The sequence below is a fragment of the Antechinus flavipes genome, chromosome 4, assembly GCF_016432865.1.
Source record: "Antechinus flavipes isolate AdamAnt ecotype Samford, QLD, Australia chromosome 4, AdamAnt_v2, whole genome shotgun sequence".
Taxonomy (NCBI): Eukaryota; Metazoa; Chordata; class Mammalia; order Dasyuromorphia; family Dasyuridae; genus Antechinus; species Antechinus flavipes.
The window spans coordinates 484,871,795-484,889,782 of record NC_067401.1 but is presented as its reverse complement, the minus strand read 5'-3'; the positions used below and the strand labels follow the sequence as shown (position 1 = coordinate 484,889,782).

Sequence of the window (17,988 nt, the reverse complement as noted above, 5' to 3'; positions counted from 1 at the left end):
TTCTACAAGCAAGACATGCCATCTTTTGGCTTTGGGGTTTTCTTTAGTTCACCTGAAACTTTCTTCCTTTTCTGCTTTGACTACTATCTTTCAAGATTTCTTTAAATCTCAACTAAAATTCCACTTTTTTCAGGAAGTCTCTAACCCCTGCTAATTCCAATGCTTTTCCTCTTTTAATTATTTTCTATTCATCCTCTATGTATTTGCTTTGAATGTTTGTTTACATGTTGTCTCCCCCATCATTTTGTGACCTTGAGAGCAAGGACTCTCTTTTGCCTCTTTTTCTATCCCCAGTACTAAGCATAGAGCCTGGCACATTGAATGAACTTAAAAAATGTTTATTTGAAGGAATGAAAATTGGTTCTGTTTGGCCTCAGAGATTGGAACCAACAGGGTTGTGTGTAAGTTTCAAATTTAAGGTTAATGTGAGGGAAAATTTACAACAATTAGAACTATCCCAGAATAAAATAAACTTTCCTCAGAGTTAGTGGATTCCCCTTTTTTGAGGAGGTTCAAATATATCATCACTTGCTAAGTTATAAAGAGGATTTCTTTTGGATAAAGATAATACTAGAGGGCCCCCTGAGGTCCACTCACCTTCTGCTTTTTTTGGTAATTTTTGAAATCAATAAAGTTCCCATTATTTTCACTTTGCTGTTAGGAAGGTTTTCTCTCTTTAAAAAAAAAAAAAATTAAGGGTGGAACTAATTGGGAAGTCCCCACTTTGGGGTGAGCACAAGGTCCAGAACTGGAATTTTGATCACTGGTTCTTTTCATCTTTTGAGAAAGAAATTTTCATTAAGACAAGCTGGGGAATTAGCTATTTTAGTTTTGACTGAATTTCTGTCCTGTGCATTTAAAAAAAAATGTGTGTATGTGTGTCTGTCTGTGTCTGTTTTGCAAACCTCCCCAATTAGTTCTACCCTTAATTTTTTAAAAAAGAGAGAGAACCTTCCTAACAGCAAAATATAGTTAAACAAAGTAAATCCTCCGAATGGGTGTGTTCAGAGATTTATGTCTCTCTCTTCTCTTTTGAGTCCATCACTTCTTTGACAGCAAGTTGGCAATATGTTTTATAACAAGCCCTCTAGAGATATGAATAATGAGGGAATGCGGGAAAACTGGGACACTGATGCATTGTTGGTGGGGTTGTGAACGAATCCAACCATTCTGGAGAGCAATCTGGAATTACTCCCCAAAAGTTATCAAACACTGCATAGCCTTTGATCCAACAGTGTTACTACTGGGCTTATATCCCAAAGAGATACTAAAGAAGGGAAAAGAGACCTGTATGTGCCAAAATGTTTGTGGCAGCCCTGTTTGTAATGGTTAGAAACTGGAAATTGAATGGATGCCCATCAATTAGAGAATGGTTGGGTAAATTATGGTATATGAACGTTACGGAATATTATTGTTCTGTAAGAAATGACCAGCAGGATGAAGACAGAGAGGCTTGGAGAGACTTATATGAACTGATGCTAAGTGAAATGAACAGAACCAGGAGATCATTATATACTTCAACAACAATACTGTATGAGGATATATTCTGATGGAAATGGATATCTTTGACAAAGAGAAGATCTAATTCAGTTCCAATTGATCAATGATGGACAGAATCAGTTACACCCAGAGAGGGAACACTGGGAAATGAATGTAAACTCTTTTCATTTGTGTTTTTCTTCCCAGGTTATTTTTACCTTCTGAATCTAATTCTTCCTGTGCAACAAAGAGAACTGTTCGTTTCTGCACACATATATTGTATCTAGGATATACTATAACATATTTAACATGTATAAAACTGCCTGCCATGGGGGGGGGGAGGGGTTAGAGGGAAGGAAGGGAAAAATCAAAACAGAAGTGAGTGCAAGGGATAATATTTTTTAAATTACTCATGCATATGTACTATCTGTCGATAAAAAGTTATAATTATTAAGAAAAAACATAATAAAAAAATGAATCTTGTATCCAACATTCCCTGCTGGATACTTTGAGACCAGAGTCCGATTCAGTCAATTGATTTACTCTCCAACAAGTTAATAATTAAATTGTTCTCTAATCTCTTTTCTTATTTTGCACTAAGGACTTAGGTGACCCTGACTATGATTTTTTGGTATTTGCTACTGTTTTTTCTCCTCTCCTTTCCTCTCCTCTCAAAACAGAAAAGTGTTTTCTGAACCTGTTGGCTAAAAGAGAAGAAAGAAATCTTGTTAAACATTCTTTTAGTCTTAACTGTTGTTATTTGTATGCTTTACTAGCTAAAATGACTCCTAAAAGTGAAGAAGAGAAACGACGAGTAGAAATACGAAGAGAGAAACAAAGACGGAGAAGAGAGAAGATCAGTGAGAAATATGGTGATGAGTACAGGTCTGTGCTTAATAGAATAATACAAGCAGTTTTTGTTTAGATAAACATTAAGTGCTTACTATGTGAGAGGTGTCATTAAGCATTTAAAAGTTTGCTGAGACCCTGACTGTCCCTTTCCTGAGGGAGCTAAGACCACACAAGGAGAGGAGCAGTGGCCTTGGAATGGGGGGGTGCTAGCAATGGCGGTGGAATCTCAGGACTGCTAAGTATCACATCCTTTCCATCAACAGTGAGAAGCACTGGCACATCTGAAGAAGATGCTCAGAATTGTTGTCTGAAATCAAGGGTTTAGACCTTGGCTTGGCTACTGCCTGCTTCATTCTGGACAAGCCTCTCAGGCTTTTTGAGCTTCATTTTCCTCTTCTGTAGACAAGAGCCTCTCTAGATCCTGTGAGCTCTAGATATGTGAGCCTCTCACTTTAATTACTGTTCCCAAGCAAGAGGCAAAAAGTGGAAAGGGGAAGTAGGGGCAAGTACATGGCTTAGAGGGGGCATGGAAAGATGTCCCAAAATGTGGAGATTAAATGAATAGGAAGCAATGGTCTTGGGACCATTTAGATAATACAATTGGTTAATGGGTTTGGTTTTTTGGGGAGCATGTGGGGGTTGGCAATGTATTTAGGATTTAAGTGAGTTGTCCAGGGTCACACAGCTAAGAAGTGTTAAGTGTCTGGGGTCAGATTTGAACTCAGGTCCTCCTGACTCCAGGGCTGGTGCTCTACTCATTGCACCATCTAGCTGCCCCTGGTTAATGAGTTTGTATTCATTCCCCAAAGTCACCTCTAGGATGGAGTTCCAATGCTGAGTTGGTTAGGTCACCTGGACAGGAAGGCAAAGTTTCAGGTCCAGAGAGGAGGAGGGTGCTGTTCAGGTGAGTGTGGGAGAAGAGTGGCAGTGGCAGTCAATGGCAAGATATGTCAAGATGCCATTCAATCTTCTCACATTTTCAAGTGAGAGGAAATTCTTTAGCTCCTATGACAACTCCTTCCTCTTCAAGATAGCTTTTATTACTTTCTTACAAATTGTCATTAACTCTTATAACCATGATCCTAAATTCTAGGATTATTCCAGAGTCTCTGAATATTTGTGTCTAGACTGAGGTGGACTTAATGAGCCAGCAATCATTCTTTGTTAAGAAGGTTGCTGGTCCTCAGAGCCACCCAGAGAAAGAGTTTATTTCTGAATCTTGAGTAATACTACCTTGGTCCAGACATCCTAGAAGTTCTCTTGATTTCTTTAGGTACTTAATTATGAAATTAAAATTAAAGTGCAAATTTTGATCTTGATAACTCAACTAGAGAATTAAATTTTCTATAATACAACTTTGGACCTTTCTGGACTCTGACTTAACTTAGAAGTTCAGTGTAGGGATCGCTGTGAGCCTTTTTAGTCATTCATAGATTGAGGTCAGAAATGCTGGATTGTTAAGTTACAATGATGAAACTGTAAACGATGAACATTTCTTTACTTGCTCCTATAAAAGTAGCGTTGTTTCCCCCTGCCCTCAGGTGGGACTTCAGAAAATTAATAATGCTTATTATATCAATTTCATTGGTATAGTTCTCAGAAATCTTAAGTTTGCCCATTTTCTTAATATTTTTGGTTTGTTTTTGTTCCTTCATAGGATGGCATTCACATGTTCATTTTGCAAATTTCGAACATTTGAAGAAAAAGAAATTGAGCTTCATTTGGAAAGTTCTTCTCACAAGGAAACCTTAGATCATATTCAGAAACAAACCAAATTTGACAAAATAGTTATGGAATTTTTGCACGTAAGTAGCTTTTTTCATAGTTATGGACCTAACTCCTTTATTAGAATTTATTAGAATTAAGATAATGAAAGTAATAACAATTGAGTAATCAGGATGCTGAATTCCAAAGTAGACATGTGATCAGTACTTACTGTTTATTAGGTATTCAGAGACTGAAGCAGGGGGAAGGGAAGCATTCTTTTTGAGGATCAGAGATGGGGTTCACGTTGAAAAAAATAAGTACATAATCAAGATGCTGAGGACTAAGCAGAAAGCTGTTACTGGTTATTCATTAATCAAGTCTTTATTGTTTACTGTATGATGTTGTGCTATTTAATACAGATATAAATAAAAAAACAAAGCAGTCCATATCTTCAAGAAACTGCCAAAGCATATGGGATCATGACATACAATGATTAAGCTTAAAGATAAGAAAAAGAATTTGTAATGGTGGTCCATTGCAGGGAGCAGTAGGTGCTAGCCAGAAGTATATTTCTCCTAGCTTCTCTTTTCCAGCATACTAATAATGTCTGTCTGCCAACTGTGTTGGCATTTACTGAGTATTCCTTATCTTAAATTGCTTCCAGAGAACCTGTATCATGACAGTATACTGTAGTATTGGTGGAAGGTCTCTTTATTAATTTGAAGGTCTGAATATAGTGTATCTTTGTTCCCTTATTATCAGTTTGGGCCCATGGCCTGACAATCTGTCAGGTGCTGGAAGCAGCTCTGTTGATTCCATGAAACTTGGTTCTTGTGGATTATACATTTTTCTTGTACATTGTGATTACTAGAAAGTATATGCAATATTTGATGAGTGAATCTTTTGCAGTAAAAATGATGGAATATATGAAGAACTTGCTTTGAGTGAGCAGGTAAACTGAGCTCTTTTTACAGAATTGCTTTGTTAGGATGTTTAGCACTCGACAATTCTGTTCTTTTGCTGTTGGCCCATTGGACTTTTGGTGATAAATCATGAAAAAGTCAATCTTTACTTGGATGTCACAAATACTTTAGTCCAGAAATAAGAAATAAATTAGAATCCTATTTGATGAGAAGGACTTTAGAATCTTAACGTTTTTGTCAGTATGAATGGGCAATCTTGATATAGTGGGGAATCTAACATTGAAAAGAAAATGAGCCATTTTAACTATCAGAAATGTTTCAGCCCTGACACAGGGGCAGATCTTCCTTACCTCTTCCATAAAGCTTCAGTTAATTAGTCCAGAACTGGCTTCTCCAGTTAAAAACAATAATAGCAAAACAAAAACTCCTACGAGGTGTGTGATTCATTTAGTATATCTTTATATTTAATTATATATATATTTTTAACTTTTACATCTTTTTATGTTGTTTCCTTTATGACCTTATGCAGTTCTTGAGGGTTGGGACTCAGTTTGGAGTCAGAAATGACTGATCTGCAATTTCTCTTACAATACAAATTAGTTATGTCACCTTGGCCAGGTCACTTAAGTTTTCTGAGTCTCAATTTCTTCTTCTTTAAAATTGAGGTGATAATATCTCTACATCTGTTACAGAAGACTTAAGTGGCACAACAGATATCAAGTGCTTTTATAAACCTCAAAGTACTATGTGAATGATAGCTATTATATATTTATACTGCTGGACTTTTTTTTCTTTCTTCTTTTTAGGAATGCATGGTAAATAAATTCAAGAAAACATCAATGCGTAAACAACAGACGACGAATGATTCAGAAGCTGTCAAAGTGGTTGAGAAAGATGTAATGGAAGGTAGATATTTTTCACCATTTGTGTTTTCTAAATATTTAATAAGCTTGAGAGCTTGTTGTGTTTCTTTCTATCTCTTGAGAATTGATATCCTTTTCACCTAATTAGGAGCAATATTCAGAATGGAAAACAAAAGGTACTTGCTAAATAAATACTTAAACAGAAAATAATTTTAATGGCAGTGGTCTTACTTTGTTATGTGTTTTGATTTCATATTCGCAGTATGCAAGTGATGGAATTTTGCAAAATATCCTTAAAAATCTTTAAGAAAAATTTATTGGAACTTCTCTACATAGTTCAAATATTAAGATTCACAAGTAGGAATAAAGAAGAAAAATGAGCAAGCATGGTGAATAATTAAGTTGTATATTATTGTGTGTTATTTTCTTAAAGCAAGTCCCAAAGATATCTGTACATGACTTTTAACACCTTTGCCAATCTTTACTTCCTGATTTTTTTTGTCCTTTTTTTGTGAATTTAACCTAGGTTTATTGTTCTTATTCTCTAATTATAATTGTAGAGTGTCTATCATTATTCTTTTGGTTCTATCTTACATTGTCTTTCATCCTGTAATTTTTCCCATAATTCCTTGAATTCTTTTTTTATGGAAGAGTGATGTAATAGCCACTATGGCTTGTTCTGCCATTCTCCAGCGGCTGAATTTAATTTGGGGCTTGCTGCTTCTAGGAGTATTGAGTGCTACTATTTGCCATGCTTTTATATCAACATTTCTTTTTTCCCCCTTGTCATGAGATTATGATGATACAACAATCTCAGGCTATGGGAACATTTGTTTAAAGAGAGTGTATATTGTTATGGCACATAATTTCAAATTGCTTAACCAAGGGGGTGAACTAATTCACAGCTTACCCCATAGTTTTTTTTTTTTGTTTGTTTGTTTGTTATGGGTTTTTTTTTTTTAAAACCACCACAGTTGCCCTCCTTTGTTATTTTTGCCAATTTGATGGGTATTAAGTCAAATTCTAAGAATTTTAATTTATGTTTCATTTGTAGAGATTTTTGGACTTTTTGATGTGATTATTGGTAATTTATGGGTTTCCAGAACTGCCTTTTCATTTCCCTGTGGTGTAGTGGGATAAGAGCATTGGATTTGGAGTCAGATGACCTGGGTTCAAATCCTGGCTCTCTCCCACTTTGTGATCTTGGGTAAGTTAGTTTATTGCCCTGCACTTTTATTTCGTCATTCATAAAGTGAGGTGATTGAACTAGATTGACTCTGTGGATTCTTAGAATAATAATTATGTGATCCTTTAAGGCACATGTTTATAGAAGAATTCTTGCCAATTTATTAGTCACTTAGAAATTTAGCAAAAATGGTTGATACAACTTTTGGGGGGTATTTTTCTTTACTATTTTATTTTTATGTGATCAGATGAATCTATTTTGTATTTTATTTCCTCTAAGAGGTACATTGTTGAAAGACTTTATTTTCCCCTTCGCTCTATAAAAAATATACTTTATTAATGTGACTTTATTCCCTTTCTATAATTCTCTCCTCAGCAAATTATGCATATTTTTAAAGTTTTTAAACAATTCTTTTTAGGTTTGATTTCTAAAATTCCTTTTGATGTTACAGCAATAAATATTTTGGTAGTTTAAATGCTTCCATTTTATCATCTTTTAACATGAACTATGATTAAAAATTAATATACCAGAATATGAATCTTTTCAAATGAAAGAAATGACATATTTTTCCAGTTCCGTTGCTCTAAATAATTAGATAAGATAGGTTTTTAACCTTTTTGTGTGTCATGAACCTCTATGGCATTCTAGTGAACCCCATGGACTTCTTTTTCAGAATAGTGTTTTTAAATGTATAAAATAAAATGTATAGGATTATAAAGGAAAAATTATATTGAAATACACATTGGAAAACATTTAAAAAGAGAACAAGAAATTCATATACCTCAGATAAAGGACTTGGAATTAGAAGATTATCATTCTTTGCTCTTAGCATTTAGGCATAAGGAGAGGATTTTAACAAATGCCAATTTGGTCTTGGATTCCTTAAAGGTCAGTATTACTCATGTCAGGAGTAATTTTTTTTTTTTGAAGACTGCTTAAGACCAAATAGCCAAAAATGAGACGGTTTATTCTGGAAGGAAGTTATGTCCTCATGTTTTGTCTTTTCTGGAATGAGAGAGATGATACATGAGGGATTGGGAGGGTGTTCAAGGTGAGACATTGGAGCTCTAATTGAATTCTCTTTTGCATTTTCCTTCAATTTGTCCTTTCTTCTCTTTCCTGAATCTTGCTGCAGAGAAGCACCTTATCTCCTCTCACTTCAGTACTTGGCCTTTCTCTCTATCCCTGTTTCTTTCTCATGCTTTAAAATTATTGAGTCACTGAAGATCTCATCATATTCATTTTTTAAAAAAAATAATACAGAAATTAGATTGTAGGAACATCAATGATCCTATGATCCATGATACTATGTCAGACCCCTTTGGTCTCTCCACATTGCCTTGAGTTGTTTCATGATACTGTAGAGAATTGTGTAATAAGGCAGTGTTGTCCAGTGTTACCATCATTTTAAAATTCCTTCTGTAACCCCAAACATGCTTAATTCCTTTTTCTAGCTCATTGTTGTTCTGTTATCTGTGAATTTATGTCTTATCATTATTGATCCTATTTTGGTTTGTTTTGGGCCTCTACTACCTTTTAGGATAACACTGTCCTTGTCCTACTATATATATTGGTAGTTGGCATAATATGAAAATTTGCATATTTATGCAAGTGTTACGGTATGCTAGATATGCTGGGATTTGGTGAATTTATGTTCACCCTATTCATGCCCTTCATGATTTTATGCAATTTGTTAGATTTTCTTCTTGGCCTCTAGCTTTCCAAATTTAAGCATTATAGGGTTTTGTTTTGTTTTGTTTTTTCCCAATATATCCTCCTATTTTTTGGATAACTTTTTTTTGTCTTTCAGTGTAATGTGGGAATGAAATGACAAAAGTTGATTTGTGTGAGGTTTCTAGTATAGAGAAAATGTTTATATAAGTCCTACTCTTTTCTGATATGTATATTCATTGATCAATATAGTTGATTTCTCATATTTATTGGAATAACAGTCTTTTACATGTGATTTTGTCTACTACTCTCAAGGCAGCATTTTAATGTTGCACTGTGAGTTATTAATTCTCTTTAATAGTTGAATGTATTTTTTAGGGGTTACTGCAGATGACCACATGATGAAAGTAGAGACTGTACACTGCAGTGCTTGCAGTGTGTATGTACCTGCCTTACACAGTTCGGTTCAACAGCACTTAAAATCTCCTGACCATGCCAAGGGGAAACAAGTATGTTTGAATCTAGTCTAGTAAGCCATTGACTTCTCTTACATTTGTGCTGCTAAGGGCTGGTGGTGCTTCCTGGGTCACTATCTCTGAACTGTTTTCACTTTGATTACTATAAATATCTTCAGGTATTTGTATCTGAAAGGATACTTAGATTTGTAATTTTTAAAATCATGCTGAATAGTTTGAGATTTTAATTTTTGAAGAAAGGAAAAATAAGTATTAAAAATAGTTAGATTTGGGGTGGTTAGATGGCAGAGAGGGCAGAGCACCAGCCCTGAAGACAGGAGAATCTAAGTTCAAATCCAGCCTCAGTTAACACTTCCTAGTTATGTGACCCTGGGGAAGTCATTTAATATCACTTGCTTTGCCAAAAAATATGTATTTTTTTCCTTTGTGATTAAAAGGGCCATGTAGCTCCCAATTCCTAAAAATATTTCTTTATTGAGAGAGTGAAAACTTGCCAATTTTTAAAGTTGATTCTGGTGACCTGTAGGTAAGGTAAACTTGTTAAAAAGAGAAAAAGCATTAGGATTATTAAATACTGGATCATTATATCATCTTTGAAATTTTGAGTTATATTCTAGTATTAAATAATTTTGCTTCTGTGCTAATCTAGCTTTCAGGTCATGCTGTAGTTCATACAGAGTCATTATTAAGATCAGTAAAAGTCAAAAGATTTTGTGGTTTGGGGAAGAAATTAGAAAAAACTGTCCCAAGCATAAAGAAATTTACATCTTCTTTTGCTTCGAAGGGGAATACACTTTGAGGATATGTGTAAACACTTTCACATTGATTACCAGAATAAGACCTAAAACATTAAACCCACTTTTTATTTTGTGAATTTCATTTTTATCATTCCTGTTCTAACCATCCCTTCTGCTTCCCTCTTTGCTTTTACCCATCTTCCCTGTTCTACCTTTTTTTCCCCCCACTAGAATTTAAGCACCTTAATTCTTATACCAAAACCTCATTTTAGAATGCCTATATTTTTGATGAAAACTGTTGCTCCCTTTTAGTAGTAGGAAGTAATAAAAGAAAAAGAAAGACACAAGGAAAAGAAGAATAAAACGGGGAAAAGTAAAGAAGGTGGAAGAAATTGGTTTGAGGGCAGAAAAACTGCATTACAAATGCAGTTGTTTAAGTCTCCCTCAGCTTTTGTTATTAGAATAGCATTAGGAGTAAGAGGAAAATTTATTTCTTGATAATTAGCACAAATAGATTCTTAGTCATAATATTTATACAAGATAATAAGTGATTAGTAATTTTTATTTATAGTGTATTAAGGTACAGAACTTTTTTTAAATCTTGAGAATCCTATGAATGAACAATTAGTTATTTTAGCTATTAGACTTTGTCAGCAGTTTTCTGATATTATAGAAAATGAATTATTTGAATGAAAATACTTAGGAATTTTGAATACTTTCACATGGGTTAAGTCTTAAGTATTTATGGCTTTTCCCTTCTTCTTGTAGGCATATAGAGAACAAATAAAAAGAGAGAGTGTCTTAACTGCAACCAGCATCTTGAATAATCCAATTGTAAAAGCACGGTATGAACTTTTTGTTAAGGTAAGATTTTGAGCAGATTTTCCAAGTGTTAATATAATACTGTGTGATGGTTAAGTTACTATAGGGTTTACTTATTCCCATCTTTAAATTTAGTAAATAATGTCAGGGAATTATATACTGAATGTTTTGAATACAGACCTACATACATACATATATATATATATATATGTATGTATGTAGGTCTGTATTCAGGTTTTTTGCTACTTGGATACTTTTTTTCGGTGTAGTATGATTAAGATATCTTTCTGAGAGCTATGATTCTAGCAATCCATATTTGCATGTAATTAACTTTTACCTGCTACATGATAGGGCTGACTCCTACTGAATTTGGAGTCTCGTAAAATTGAATCCTTTAGAAATAACTTGCCCATCTTGACCTCAATTTTCATATATGTCCTGTGTTAAGTTTTTTAGATAGATATCAAAGAGTAAATTGTTAGCTATAATATAATAATATAATATAATAAATATAATATTTATTTATGTAAATTATTTAAACATAACTATGATATGGTTGATATTTTATTTTATTTTTAATAGCTTTTTATTTACCTGCTAATATGCATGGGTAATTTTACAGCATTGACAATTGCCAAACCTTTTGTTCCAATTTTTCCCCTCATCCCTTCCCTTAGATGGCAGGATGACCAATACATGTTAAATATATTAAAGTATAAATTAAATACAAAATAAGTATACATGACCAAACCATTATTTTGCTGTACAAAAAGAATAGGACTCTGAAATAGTGTACAATTAGCCTGTGAAGGAAATCAAGAATGCAGGCAGGCAAAAATATAGGGATTGGGAATTCTCAATGTAATGGTTTTTAGTCATCTCCCAGAGTTCTTTCACTGGGTGTAGCTGGTTCAGTTCATTACTGTTCCACTGGAACTGATTTGGTTCTTCTCATTGCTAAGGATGGCCAGGTCCATCAGAATTGATCATCAAATAGTATTGTTGTTGAAGTATATAATGATCTCCTGGCCCTGCTCATTTCACTCACCATCAGTTCATGTAAGTTTCTCCAGGCCTTTCTGAAATCATCCTGTTGCTCATTTCTTATATGGTTGATATTTTAAACAAAATTATGTAAAGGCACAAATTGCAGGTATTTTAAGCTAATACTCTTAGTTCTTATATCAAAAAGTAATCATGGAATCCAGTAGAAAAAGAAATTGACTGAACTTGCAAACTATTTTGAAGAATATTGACAGGTCATTTGGTAGAATATATTTTTTTCCATTCATTAAAGAGACATTAGAACAGAGTAGTAGTACTTAATTGTTAAGTGGCTGGATTTTGTAAGTCTTTTCTAAGGCTCCCAATAGAAATCTCTTGGGCTTGGTGTCTTTAAAGACTTCATGTTCACATCTATCTTAAATGTTGTTACAGTGGGACTGTAGGCTGGGAAGGTAGAACTGAAATCTTGCTGAAGTAAAACCCCCTTTTAATATGAGCAATTTTGTAATTTGTAATCTAGATTTCTTTCAAACTCCTAGGAGATGATAATGATTTTTGCAGAGTAGGATAGTATCGAATTGGTACTGTAGAATGGAAAGTCATCTCCTTAGACTGCTAAATTAAGTGAAATAGGCTTAGGCTACTAAGTATTAAAGTCAGGCCATTTTTGAGATTAAAATGGCATGTTCAGTTTTGTAAATATTCTTTTGGTTTTTTTAATTCCACTATCACCAATAATTGAGACATTGAGATTTTATGTCTGTCATAAATTTTTAGTACTGTTGCAAAGATGAAACTTAAAACATTCAACTGAAGCTTAAGAAGACTCTCATAAAAATACAGTGACTAATGAGGAGTTTGTGTTCAATTAGTCTTTATAAGATTTGCTTTGTTTTAAAAGTAATTAAAAAGTTATTTCATATGAATGTCTCTAGAATTTTATTAGGCTGAAAGCATAAGCAGTAGGAAAATGGGAAATAAGGTAGTAGTTTCAGTAGGTTGGCAGATCTCTTTGGTTGCTCTCTATTGGTAAAAGGTAGGATAAATTCTACAAACATGCCTTCTTCAGGCTATATTCATCACAACAGATCACATGTATCTATCATTTTAAAGAGTTCAGAGTGTTAGAATTTGATTCACGTAAAATTAATATGTCACTTCTGTAAACATATTGTTATTTTGGTTTCAGGGTAAGAATCCTTTTGAAGCTGCAGATCCAAGTCAGGAACAACAAGGAGAAGAATCTGATGAGGAGGAAGAAAAGATTGATGAGCCTGTGGAAGAAGAAGAAGAAGTAGTAGAAGAGGAGGAAGTGGAAGAAGTGGAGGAAGAAGAGGAAGGAACAGAAGAACAAGTTGACTTCAATAGTGAACAGCCTGAAGAAAATTAACTACATGAGGAATTAGATGTAGCATTTCTCCCCTTACATTGACTAAGATTTTTAAATATAGTATAAAATTAGTTGTTTAATACTCTGTGCATGCATTTCATGATCTTTAAATTTAAAATGTTTTGGATTTGTTTTACAAAAATGAAGGGTAAGACTATTTTAGTAAAGTTTTTATAGTAACCAAACTTAGATCTGGTAAGTTGTTTGTATAATTTTGTTTTGCTTTTTTTTTTTTTCCCCACTTTATGGATGTTGACACTAAGATGTGTAGTATTAATATGTCTACTGTAATCATTTTATTAGAAATGCTGCTCATGGGAGTAAATATTCATAATGTATAAAAAACTTTTGAATTATTACCCCTTTGAGAGATGATTGGGCCAGAACTTTTTTCCTTTAAGTATGGCTATTTTTAGACTGTATTACTCAGTGTATGCTAATTTATGTTAAGAGCATACACTTAAAACTTTTTTGGACTATGTGTCAATTTATAGTAGTAAATGTTTTTTAGAAACATTTTTTCCTGAAGTAATAATTTTGATCAACTGGAATTTATCAATGGGATATTTTCAAAATCAAGATTGTGTAGCTTCAGTATTCAAATATTGAAAATTTGTTGGATAGAACTTCATTTGTATCAGTAATCAAATTTTTGACAAATATAGAGCTTTCCAAATTTCATTTTTTCAGCATATAAAATTGATTTTGAATATCTTGGTGATCTGTTTAGAGATTTTTAGTTTAGTTTTTTTTGTGTGTGTGTGCCAAACCTTGATTTCCTTTTGATTGTATGTTTAAATACAGAATTGTATCATAGCTATTATGAGTTCCTTTGTCGTGCCACTTAACTGACTGATACATTAAGAATCAAACTGTCATATTTTTGTGAATATTGTCTCTTTGGAATAAATAATCACTGAATTTTAAAAGGCTGTGTTCTTGTGACACTTTCTTTAAAATAGCTATGGTTGAGGGTTTGTGGAACTTCTTAAGTTTTTTCTAAAAGAAAAAATTTTTCCTTCCCTTTGGTGAGGGGTAAGTAAATCAGAATATAACTATTCATAACTGTTCATCGTCATTTATATTGAAAAGTATCATTGGTTTGTCTCTAAATGTATGTTTTCTCCCCTAAAATTAAGGTAGTTTTTAATTTGGGGTTAAGAGCTCTCATTTTTTCTCCACAGATATGAAATAATTTGGAGCCATTGAGATGACAGTAGTGAAAAGATATGTCAAAAGGGATTGTATTAAGCATCTGTAGTTTGGAAGCTCTGAATTAAAATTCTAATTGTGACCCTTGACTCATCTCTAACCAAGGACAAATTATTTAGTTTCTGTAACCTTTAGACATCTCTTGAGATTCTCATGGAGATGGCTTTGTGTGCTACATAGATGGAAGAATTTCCCACATGAAAAAAAAATAACAGATCTTTGAAGAATTGCTTAATGGCATTTGTAGAATTTGACAAGCAATTAACGTCTTTAGCAGCTTCAGTTTCATCGATCGCAACTGGGAGGTGAAAGTGTCTTCAGTTCTGAAGGACCGTTCACTATCCTTGCTGTGTGTGTGTGGTAGATGCATCACCATGATGCTTTGTTATGAGCCCTGCTAGACAGCTATACTATAGGTTCTCATGAGAAATGAGTTTAGTCTTTTTATTAGAATTTATCTTAGTTCATCTTGTTTGCCTTAGCAGCCTATCAAAGCTTTTTGCAGGCTTTTCAGAATTAACGAAATGTAATTAAAATTCTTTATGGGACAGTAGTTAAGAGCATATTAACTGTCTGGTAGTAAACCTCCAATTCTGATTTGTTTCCCTGGTATTAATTAAACAAGTGTCCATATGCAGATGATTTTTAGGATGCAGAGCTACCTAGAATTATGAAAAGTTGTGGGCCGCTTAGTAAATATTTAAAGAAAAGAGTCCTTGAAGTCTTATATTTAGAAGGCTACTTCTGGAAAAATAGAAAATGTTAGTATTCTTATAAAGAAAATGGATGATCATTTGCAAATTTCAAATATGTTTGTTTTCCAAGATTTTTTAGTTTTTCTCTTCATTCAGCTAGACTTTATTTGATAGATTGCACATGGACAGTCCGTTTATTTTTAGGTCTGTATTAATACTATTTGTGTATAAAAGATTTTTTCTGACACTTTTGGCCTTTTTGGCTTCAGGTTACCAAAAAATATGCATAACTGGCTCTATAATCTCAATAATGGAAAGAGTTCCTGCTCTCAGGCAGATATAGCTGATCTACATTTTCTCATCCTGGGTAGTTCTTGACCCCAATTTCTTTCCATAGATTAATCTAATACCTTCCTCCTTTTCTTTCAGTATGTCACAGCTCTCAGTTTGATAATCCTTTTCCATATCATTTTCAGCCTTGTGTCCTTATGAGATCTTTTGTATAATTTTTGGTGCACAAGTGTGTCACTAATATGCTGTAGTTTGCTGTAGCCTGCCCTACATCTTTCTGTTTTTTTTTTTTGTTGTTGTTGTTGTTGTTGTTGTTGTTCTGAGACGGCCCTGTTCTTAGTTTTACTGTCATATAGGATCCACAGGAGGATACTCATTTGAATGTATCTGGGACCTGTAGTGTAATCGTTCTTCCTGCTTCCTTTATTCATACATATAGCTTCTCCATGACCTAATAAATTGTCTTTAGAGAATTGATGTAGTTGAAGAATTCTAAGCCAGTACTGTTTTGGTGATGAGCTTAATTAAGAAACATTGATTTTTTTTTAAAAGTTTGTTTTTCTAGACACACATATCTACATCTGTTTATATATACAGATAAATGGGTATCTCTTCAAAGCAAGAAAACCACCACCTTTTGAGTGTCACCAATGTACACTGCTATCATAGATTGTTTCTGCTAGCTTTAATGGGACAGAAACCATTCTCTTTAATATACTTTGGGGACACATTATTTGTATACTAAGTTATTTTTTACTGTATTGATTTGTAAAAGTAGCATTGTATGTGTATCATTGTGTCATTACCGGACATTACTATGTCAGCTACCAGATTGATCTACCTACAATGCATGTCTGATCATGTCATACCCACCCTACTCTTTTCAAAATTCAGTGAACTTCAGTAAGTTCCCTATCACTTCTAGTTTCAGATATAAATCCATTGTTCATTCACAGCCCTTCACAATATGGTCACCTCCTAATTTTTTACATCCTCTCCAGTCCAGGGACAAAGATTTCCTTGCTGTTCTTGAACAAGATGATCCATTGGTTGTTTTCCATTCCTATAATACTCTTCCTTTTCATTATCATATTTTGGCTTCTCTGGTATCTATGCCAAAAGTCTCATCTTCTGTCAGAAGACTTTCCTGAATCACTTTGCTAATCTACCCTTCTTTCTATCAATTAATCTCCAATTTATCCTGTACGTAACTTGTTGATAACAGGGCTGTTTCCAGATTGTCTTCCTTGTTAGCTTGTGAGCTCCTTAAGAACAAGGACTCTTGTGTCTTTTTCTAGCTCCAATGCTCAGCATAGTGCCTGGTCCCCAAAAGGTGCTTAAGAAATGCTTATTGACTGGCTGAATTTTAAGAAAGAGGTTCCGATGCATTTCTTTCTTCTGACTGTAATCTTGGCCATACTGCATAAGAGCAATGGCTCCATTTTTCTGAAGATAGTCAAGTATCCCTTGTTTTGTATTAAAAGGATTTTTGAGAAGAAATGAGATTTCATCTGAAAATAGAGTGATTTTCAGGGAAACGTGGCATCTGCACAATGTGATTTGGAGGTTTGTTAGTTTTCTAGTTAATTGGCAGAGGTTAGTAGTGAGCTGGTAAAAATGGTCATGATTGAGAAATTTCTGGAAATTTGGTGCTAGAAATACCTAGTTTGACTATTTGACTATTGACTGAAGTTCATTATTAAATTGTTTGCCAGATGCTGTCTGAAAGACCGTCTGAAAAATTGATCAAATAGAATCTTTAAATACTGGTACTTTTTATAGGTTTGCTTTCATCAATGACATCATGCTTATATTTAATTCCATTATGAAATGTTGGTTAGTATAACTGAATTGAAAAACAGTGTTAGTTAGGGTTAGTGGGAAAAATCAGGGTTCAAATCCTGACTTGTTTCTGTATGACTTCATCTTTCTGCGACTTATTTTCCTTATAATGAAAGAGTTGGACTTAATCTTTCGTTTCTTCCAGCTCTAAATCTAATATTATGGTTCCTTAATTCCATAGATCGTATGGCGTAAAAGTCAGATACTAAACAACAAGGAGCATATTGTTTCTCTCCTTATTGTGGATAGTAGAAATGTGTGTTGTCTACTTAAAACTTGAAATAGTTCTTAGGAAGTATCTAGTTTCCCATTGACTTTTTGAGGCTATTTTTGCAGTTATGCAAAAGTGTAATCTGGAAGGGCCTATCAAATGTTACCATCTATCATAGTTCTCATCTCTCTTAAAAATTCCTTCTGTTGTTTTCTTTCTACTTGTCGCTTATGTCAGTATTCCTCAGTTTAGTCTAAGGTCCTGCGTATTTCTCTCTTTCAATATCCTTTCTTGGGGATCTCATCTACTTTCATGACTTCAGCTATCCTTTCTTGGTGGTGATTCCTAGATTTATCCCTAGTCTTAATCTTTCTCCTGAAAATTTGTTCTTTATTGTCAACTAGAAGTTGACATTTACTTTTATTTTTGGTTGTCCTGTTATCTCAAACTTAGAACATCTGAAATGAAAATCTCTAAATGAAAATCTTGGAAACTATTTTTTCTCTCCCTGGTAGTCTTCTAGCAAAGGCAGGCTGATTCTTTGTCAAGTGCATTGTGCATTTGTATTCAAATAAATCAAGATTTCTCAGGGCAAAAAAAGAAAGGGATTTTTATTACAATCTTGC

General features: G+C 33.7%; 2 protein-coding genes across 2 annotated transcripts in view; both read left to right on the top strand.

The window, feature by feature from the left end:
* Positions 1-14,040, top strand: part of LOC127563499 (DBIRD complex subunit ZNF326-like) — a 35,726-nt gene extending 21,686 nt beyond the window's left edge. The window contains exons 6-11 of the mRNA XM_052000020.1: positions 2,256-2,364; positions 3,989-4,136; positions 5,768-5,867; positions 9,060-9,190; positions 10,663-10,758; positions 12,911-14,040. Of these exons, the coding sequence (XP_051855980.1) occupies positions 2,256-2,364; positions 3,989-4,136; positions 5,768-5,867; positions 9,060-9,190; positions 10,663-10,758; positions 12,911-13,111 (785 nt within the window). The 3' untranslated portion in view covers positions 13,112-14,040. The remainder of the gene's footprint in view (positions 1-2,255; positions 2,365-3,988; positions 4,137-5,767; positions 5,868-9,059; positions 9,191-10,662; positions 10,759-12,910) is intronic.
* LOC127563500 (DBIRD complex subunit ZNF326-like) overlaps positions 1-17,988 on the top strand; it is a 116,209-nt gene that overhangs the window by 21,677 nt on the left and 76,544 nt on the right. The gene's annotated exons all lie outside the window — the stretch shown is intronic.